The sequence below is a fragment of the Tetrao urogallus genome (assembly GCF_951394365.1).
Source record: "Tetrao urogallus genome assembly, contig: scaffold_307, whole genome shotgun sequence".
In the NCBI taxonomy this organism is placed as follows: domain Eukaryota; kingdom Metazoa; phylum Chordata; class Aves; order Galliformes; family Phasianidae; genus Tetrao; species Tetrao urogallus.
This window is the reverse complement of record NW_027638941.1, coordinates 1-8,539: the sequence shown is the minus strand read 5'-3', so window position 1 is coordinate 8,539 and position 8,539 is coordinate 1. Positions and strand designations below refer to the sequence as shown.

The following is an 8,539-nucleotide window of genomic DNA, read 5'->3' as shown; positions in this document are numbered from 1 at the left end:
TTACCTGCTAATTAATCGCAGATATATTAGTCCCGACAAGGGGAACAGAAGAGAAGCCAAAAAGGGGGAAAAAAAAAATAAATCTATTTTTAAAGGAAAAAAAACAAATTTCCCCGTTTTTCCCCCATTCCGCATCCAGCGAAGCTTAATTTTGCATAATTAAGCCAAAACGCTACTAATTAAAACCCCAATGCGTTCTGTTCTCGCAGCGGATCGTTACCCAAAATCGTCACGACGTTGTTCAGTGATGAGGATTCTTCTGGCTGCAGAGCTACAAATTAGCAGCAAATGAGTTTAATTAGCAGCGCAGCCCCCCCATGCCACGCTAACGACCCGTGGCGTGGGCTGATAACGAACACGGCGATAACGAACGTGATCCAGTCTTCATCTATCAGAGCTGTGAGGGTAAAACGATGAAGATTTGGGGTTTCTCAGCAATATTTTATGGCATTTGGGGGATTTGAGGTCAACTGGGTGACTTGGGGTTTTTTGGGGGGGTCACTTGATGGCAATATTGGGTTTTTTTGGGGTCATCTGTTGGCGACGTTGGGGTTTTTGGGGTCACAAGTGGTGGATTTGGTGTTTGTTTCGATCATCCGTTGGCGACACTGGAGTTTTGTTGGGTCATCCCATGGCAATATTGGGTTTTTGGGGGGGATCAGAGTGATTTTGTTGTTCTTTTGGGGTCATCCAATGGCAAGGTTGGGTTTTTTTTGGGGGGGGGGGGTCATCCGTTCCTAATTTGGGAGATTCGGGCTCACCTGTGGACGATGTTGGAGTTTTGGGGTCATCCAAAACAGAGTTTTTTGGGGGTCATCCAACAACAATATCGGGGTTTCTGGGTCACCTGTTGGTGATTTGGGGCTTTTTTGGGGGCTTATTGATGGCAAGATTGGGTCACAGTCAGCGATATGGGGGGTCAACCATTGCCAACACCGCATATTTCAAGTCACCTTCCAACGATTTGGGGTTTTTTCAGGGTCCCTCCTTGGGCTGTATCGTATTTTTGGGGATATTCTTGGTGATATCGTGGTCTGGGGTGTCAATCTGGGGGTCTTTTGGGGTTTTTTTTTATCAATTCTGTGTCTCCCTCACCAACGGCACAGCAGCGCTCTGACGCTCCTCCAAAAACCCATTTATTTCCACCTTTTCCCTCCCAACCCCTCCCAAAAGAAAACCCTAGATCCCCCCTATTTGACTTACAGGATGTCCCAAATCCTTTTTAGGGTTTCTCCCATCAGCGGTGCTGCCGCCGGTGCCGGAGGATCTCAGTGGGGGTGAAGGTGAAATCCTGCTGGCACACATCGCAGCGGTACGGCCGCTGTAGGGCTGAGGTCTGGGGGCAGCTCTGGGCTTCCTCTTCTGGGGGGGCTGCAATTAAGGTTAAGGGTAGAGAGGGATCCCACCCTCCTGCTTCCACCCCACACCTCGTTCTTCCATCATCAAGCCCAAAACCACGCTCCTTCCAAATGCATTTCTTTTATCATCACCCCCCCAAACCCTTTTTTTTACCCCCAAACCCTTTTTTTTCCCCCCCATAACCAACCCCCAAAACCATAGAATGATAGAATGATAGAATCATAGAAGCACCAAGGTTGGAAAAGACCTAAAAGATCATCCAGTCCAACCGTCAACGGTTGGAATCTGGATGAAAACAAAGACGGGATCATGAAACAAAGACGAATCATTTTCCCCCCCGTCACCAGCCCCCAAACCCCTTTTTAACCATCACCAAAACACCCAAATCCCATTTGATTCCCACAACCGATCCCCAAAATACCTTTTTCATCCCCACCACCAACCCCCCAAATCCCCATTCTTTCCACAAACCAAACCCCAAACCCTTTTTCTCCATCACCAACTCCCCAAAACCCCTTCATTTCCCCCATCACCAACCCCAAAAACCCCTTCATTTCCCCCATCACCAACCCCAAAAACCCCTTCTTCCCAACACCAATCCTGAAGTCCCCTTTTTTCCCATAACCCCAACTCCCCCCCCACCTTTTCTTTCTTACCAGCACCAGCCTCCAAACTCCTTTTTTCCCCAAAACCGACCCCCAAAACCCCTTTTTCCATCACCAACCCCCCAAAGCCCCTTTTCTTCCCCCTTAGAACCAACCCCCCCAAACCCCAATTTTTCCCATATCCACCCCCAAAAAAAACCCTTTTCCCATCACCAAAACAAAACCCTCTTCTTGTTTTTTCTCTCCACAACCGACCCCAAAACTCTTTCCTTCCGTAGAGACCAGGGTCCCTGTCCCCACCAAACCCAGGACGTTGCCCCCATAGAACCCAAGATCCCTGCCCCCACCAAACCCAAGACCCCTGTCCCTATAAAACCCAGCACGCTGTCCCTACAGGACCCAGGACCCCCATTCCCACCAAACCCAGGACCCCGTCCCCACAGGACCCAGGATCCTTGTCCCCACCAAAGCCAGGACCACTGTCCCCATAAAACCCAGCACACTGTCCCCATGGAACCCAGGACCCCCATCCCCACCAAACCCAGGACCCCGTCCCCACAGGACCCAGGATCCTTGACCCCACCAAACCCAGGACACCCGTCCCTCCAGAATTTGGGACCCCTGTTCCCCATAGAACCCAAGATCTCTGCCCCCACCAAACCCAAGACCCCTGTCCCCATTGAACCCAGCACGCTGTCCCTATAGAACCCAGGACCCCCGTCCCCACCAAACCCAGGACCCCGTCCCCACAGGACCCAGGATCCTTGTCCCCACCAAACCCAAGACCCCTGTCCCCATAAAACCCAGCACGCTGTCCCTACAGGACCCAGGACCCCTGTCCCCACCGAACCCAGGACCCCCGTCCCCATAGAACCCAAGATCCCTGCCCCCACCAAACCCAAGACCCCTGTCCCCATTGAACCCAGCACGCTGTCCCTATAGAACCCAGGACCCCCATCCCCACAGGACCCAGGATCCTTGTCCCCACCAAAGCCAGGACCCCTGTCCCCACTGAACCTGGGATCCCTGTCCCCACCAAACCGAGGACACTGTCCCCATAGAACCCAGACCCCCCATCCCCATAGAAGCCAGGACGTTGTCCCCTATGGACCCCCCTCCCCACCCTTCCCATCCCCGAGGCCCCACCGTCCGGCGGCCGACACGCGTTCTCGTGGCAGACTCGCTCCATGGGGGTGAAGGGAGCATGGAGCCCACAGTGGGGACACGTCCAGAAGCTCCGGAGGCACTCATTGTAAAGGTCTGCATCCGTCTGTAGGGGAAACGGGGAGGTGAGGAGGGGACGACGGGGCGAGGAGGGGCTGAGGGATGCACGACTCACCGCCAGGCAGTTGTAGGTGAGGAACTGGGAGACGCGGTGACCGCCCTTCGTTTCGTGGGGTTTCATCTCCATCCCTTGGAAAAGCCCCGGGAGCTGCGGGGTCGCGGTCACCGTTTGGGGTCCGACGTAAAGCGAGCGTTGCTGCAGGGCTGTCAGCTGGCGCAGGCGGTACGGAACCTGGGGGAATGTGGGGTGGGGGTGGGGGGAGCCGTGGGGTCGCCCCAAGGCCCTCCTCCAAGCCAATGCCACGTGCTGGGGGTGCGTTCTGTCTCCAAGGGAGGAGTTCCCCAAATCGGGGCCCATCCTCATTCGGGATTGATGGGATCCCCCCCCCATTCTCCAGGCAGGGGTTCTGCAGCCCCAGCGTCACCTCGTGGCTCCACACTGGGCTCCCAGTGAGCTCTTGTCCCCTTTGCACTGGTTTCCAGCCTATGGGATGCCTCCCAGTATGGCCATGCCCCTCTTATAACAGGATTCCATCCCACTCATCCAAGTTCCGTTGGACGTCCCCAATTTTGCATCATCAAAATGCTACAACTGCCCCCATTTCACGTCATGAAAAGACTAAAACTTTTCATGTTTCAAAGTTCCCCAATTCCGTGCCATGAAACCACCCAACCAAACACAACCCAATGCGACAAGCCCCACAAAACCCCACCAAACCCCCCACCAAAACCTTACAAGCCCAAGTAATTTCCCAACCAAGCACCACAAAACCCAACCAAACCCAAACAAATCCCCACAAAACCGATCCGGTCCCAATAAAGCCCAAATAAAACCTCAACCAAACTCAACAAACACCCCCAAAACTCATCAAAACCTCAAGCAAATCTCATCACAATCCCACAAACCCCACCAAGACCCCACAAAACTCAACAAAACGCGAAGGAAACCTCAACAACCCCCCCAAAAAACCCACCAAGCCCCAGCCGAAACCCAATGCCCCACAAAACCCCACCAAACACAACAAACCCCCTCAGAAGCCAAAGAAACTCATGCAAAATCCCAACCAAAGCCCAACCCAACTCAACCCCACCAATCTCAACAATCCCCACCAAAACCAAACCAAACCCCCAACCCAACCCCACAAAACCCAACTAAACCCCATCAAACCTCAACTGAACCCATCAAAACCTCAACTGAACCCCAAGCAAATCCCACAAAACACCCAAAAAACCCAACCAATCCCCAACCGAAACCCACAACCCTCCCTCAAAACTCAACTAAACCCCACAAAATCCCAACCAAACCCAACCCAACCCGAACCAAACCCCAACAAAACCCCTGTGGATCCCCACAAAATCCCAACCCAACCCCAACTCAACCCATCAAAAGCTCAACCAAACCCCCAACCAAATCCCACTAAACCCCACCAAAAAACCCAACCAAAAAACCCAACCAACCCCCCAACCCAACTCAACCCGACCCTACAGAACTCAACCAACCCCCAACCCAACTCAACCCCACCCTACAGAACTCAACCAACCCCCAACCCAACTCAACCCCACCCTACAGAACTCAACCAACCCCCAACCCAACTCAACCCCACCCTACAGAACTCAACCAACCCCCAACCCAACTCAACCCCACCCTACAGAACTCAACCAACCCCCAACCCAACTCAACCTGACCCTACAGAACTCAACCAACCCCCAACCCAACTCAACCCCACCCTACAGAACTCAACCAACCCCCAACCCAACTCAACCCGACCCTACAGAGCTCAACCAACCCACAATCCAACTCAACCTGACCCTACAGAACTCAACCAACCCCCAACCCAACTCAACCCCACCCTACAGAACTCAACCAACCCCCAACCCAACTCAACCCGACCCTACAGAACTCAACCAACCCCCAACCCAACTCAACCCGACCCTACAGAACTCAACCAACCCCACCACAACCCCACCAAATTCCCCCCATACCCACCTTCTCCTGCAGGAATTCCAGCAGCCCCCGTCTCAGCTTGGTCGCATCCCCCTCCCTGGGCTCTGCCCCACTGCTGCCCCCCAAGTGCTGATCCAGGAGAAGCTCCCAGGCGGCACGGAGCCGCAGCGCCGTCCCCAGGAGCCGCAGGGCTGAGTCGGGGTCTGGGAGGAGCAGCTGCAGTGTGCAGTCTGCGTTGGTGTCCAGAGAGTGGGAGAAGAGCAGGAGGGTCTGGGGGGGGAAAAAGGGGAGAGGGGTTATGGGGGAGAGGGGTGGGGAGGAGGAAAAGGAAGGGGCTGTGGGGTGGAGGGGAAAGGGAACGGGATGAGGGAGGGGGAAAGGGAAGGAGAGGAAGGGGAAGGGGAGGAAAAAGGGAGAGGAAGGGGAAAGGGAAGAAGGAGAGGAAAGAGCACAGGACGTGGGGAAGGGGATGGAGGGGAAGGGGAACAGGATGCGAAGAAGGAGGAGGGGATGGGGATGGAGAGGAAGAAGGAGAGGAAAAACAGTGGGATGTGGGTAAAGGGGGAAGGAGAGTAAAGGGGAAAAGAAGGGGCACAGGATGTGAGGAAGGGGGAGGGGAGGAAAAGGAAGAGGAAGGGGATGGAAGTGGGAAATGGAGTAGAATGCAAAGAAGGGGAAGAGGAAGGGCTAGGGGAAGAGCCTGGGGAGGGGGAAGTAGGATAGAATGTGAGGAAGGGGAAGGGGATATGGGAAAAGGAAAGGGAAGGGGAAGAGGAAAGGCAAGGGGATGGAGAGGAAAGGGAAAGGGCATAGGGATAGAGAGGGAGAAGAGGATGAAGAGGAAGAAGAAGGGGCCAGAGAGAGAGGGGAAGAAGGAGAGGAAAGGGATGGAGAGGAAAAAAAAGGAGAAGGAGGAAAGGGATGAAGAGAAAGGAGAAGAGGAAGGGGAAGAAGGGGGTGGAGAGGAAGAGAAAAGGCAAAGGGGATGGAGAAGAAGAGAGAGAATGGAGAAAAGGAAGAGAAAGAGAATGGAGGAAAAGGGGATGGAGGGGAAGAGGGAGAAAGGGACGGGGAGGAAGAGGAAGGGGATGGGGAGGAAGAGGAAGGGGATGAGGGTGCAGCACGGGGAGCCCACCTGCAGCGCGGGGACGCGGATGCAGTTGACCAGGTAGGGCTTGGTGGTCTCCAGCAATGAGACAAAGGCAAGGAGCTGGTGGTGGCAGCTCAGCCCGTCCTCTGTGGGGGGACACGGGGACATCTCAGCTGGTTTCAGTCCTTCCCCGTGTCCAGGGACCCAAGATTACCATTGGGAGTCCCCCCAAAAATAATGGTATTGCCATTGGGTGACCCAAAGCTCCCCAAGTCAGCAGGTGACCCAAAAAAACAAAGCATCCCCAATGGGATGCCAAAAAAAACCCCCAATATTGCCAAGGAATGGCCTAGAAAATCCTAAAATCATTAGAGAGTGACCCCAAAAAACCCAAATATTGCCAATGAGTGGCCTAAAACCCCCTGAAATAACACATGGGATACCCAAAAAACCCAAGTATCCCCAGTGGGTGACCCCCCAAAAAACCCAAAATCATCAACGGGTGACCTAGAAAACCCAAATATTGCCAATGAGGGGTCCAAGGAAACCCAAATCATCAACAAGTGACCCAAAACCCCCGAAATATTACCAACAAATGACCTAAACACCCAAGTATCCCCAGTGGGTGACCCCAAAAACCCCAGATCATCAACGGGTGACCCAAGAAGACCCAAATATTGCCGATGAATGGCCCCCAAACCCCAAATCATCAATGGGTGACCCAAAAAAATCCCCAAATCATCCACAGGCGACCCCGAATCCAAATACTGCCAATGGGTGACCCAAAACCAACCCAGGATCCACAATGGGTGACCAACAAAATACAAATATCGCCAAAGAGTGACCCCCAAAAAAACAGAAATTATCAACAAATGACCCAAAAACCGAAGTATGCGCAATGGGGTGACCCCAAAAAAAACCCAGTTATCACTGATGAACGGCCTAAAAACGCCCAGTCATCAATGGGAGACCCAAAACACCCAAAATCATCAATGGGGGACCTGAAATCCCCAATATTATAGCCAACGGGTGACCCAAAAACCCAACTATCCCCAATGGGTGACTCCCTCCCCCCCCCCAAAATTATCACCAATGAATGGCCTAAAAACCCCCAAATCATCAACGGGAGACCTAAAAAACCCCAAATATTGCCCCTGAAGCCCCATTCTTGCTCTCTCCCACCTTCGGTGCCACGCTCCGTCCGCTCCCGGCCGTGCAGCAGCTTCAGGGCTGGTGGCGAAGACGCAAGTGGGGTGGAGCACGACGCCCTGCTTGCTCTTGGTGTGAAAAATCTGCAGAAAGAGCAAAATCAGCCCCCCAAAAATTAATTTGAAGAGAACAGAGAGGAAAAATGAGTCTGCTCCCCAAAAAGCACCGGTTTTATTGGGGCACCTGGTCGGAATCCTTGCGGCTGTCGTTGAGGGGTCGGGGATGGCGAGCTGTGGGTACAGCCCCCGGCACAGCACCACTTTAAGCAGGGAGAGCTGGGATGTGCTCAGGATGGAGCTGGATGCAGCCTGCAGCTCTGCCACGTCGTGCCGCAGCTGGAACTTCACGTCCTGAGGGGGGATTGAACCCAAAAAAAAACCCAAAAACCCCAAAAAGGCTTTGGATTTAGCCCCGAAATTCTGTAAATCCTACGGAAGGGATTCAGCACCAAAGACAGTGAATCTTGAGGTGGGATTTAGACCCCAAAAAACCCAAATCCTGGGTGGGATTCAGCCTCAAAAGACCCAGATCTTCAGGTGGGACTCAGCCCCGAAAAGACCAATCAAACAGTAGAGATTCAGCTCCAAAAAACACCACACTTGGAGGTGGGATTTAGCCCCAAAAACGCAAATCCTACAGAAGAGATTCAGCCTCCGAATCTTGACGTTGGATTTTAGCCCCAAAGGTCCAAATCCTAAAGTGGGATTTAGCCCCAAAACACAAATCCTACAAAAGGGTCTCAGCCCTAAAAACAGTGAATCTCGAGGTGGGATTTAGCCCCAGTAAACTCAAACCCTAAAGAAGGGATTCAACTCTACAAAAACCCAAATCTTGGCAAGGGGTTTAGCCCCAAAAACCCAAATCTTGAGGTAGGACTGAGCCCCAAAAACCTCATTCCCAGAGGTGACATCAGTCCCCAGAATCCCAGTTAGGGGAGTTAGGATTAGGATTGAAACAACAACAAAAAATGAAGTCCAGATTCAGGATTTTAACCCCAAAAAAATTCAACTCCAGATTCACAATTTTGCCCCAAAACTCCAACTCTGC

The 8,539-nt window shown here is 53.0% G+C and overlaps 1 protein-coding gene across 1 annotated transcript; it reads right to left on the bottom strand.

The window, feature by feature from the left end:
* Positions 1–1,237: 1,237 nt before the first annotated feature.
* Positions 1,238–7,920, bottom strand: LOC306957628 (putative ATP-dependent RNA helicase DHX34; the record flags this gene model as incomplete). Its single annotated transcript, XM_079551109.1, is given in 10 exon segments — positions 1,238–1,371; positions 3,111–3,234; positions 3,304–3,480; positions 5,236–5,463; positions 6,329–6,429; positions 7,466–7,505; positions 7,507–7,575; positions 7,676–7,704; positions 7,707–7,851; positions 7,854–7,920. Coding segments are annotated over 10 exon segments (1,114 nt in total), but the record flags the coding sequence as incomplete, so codon positions are not given.
* Positions 7,921–8,539: the final 619 nt, after the last annotated feature.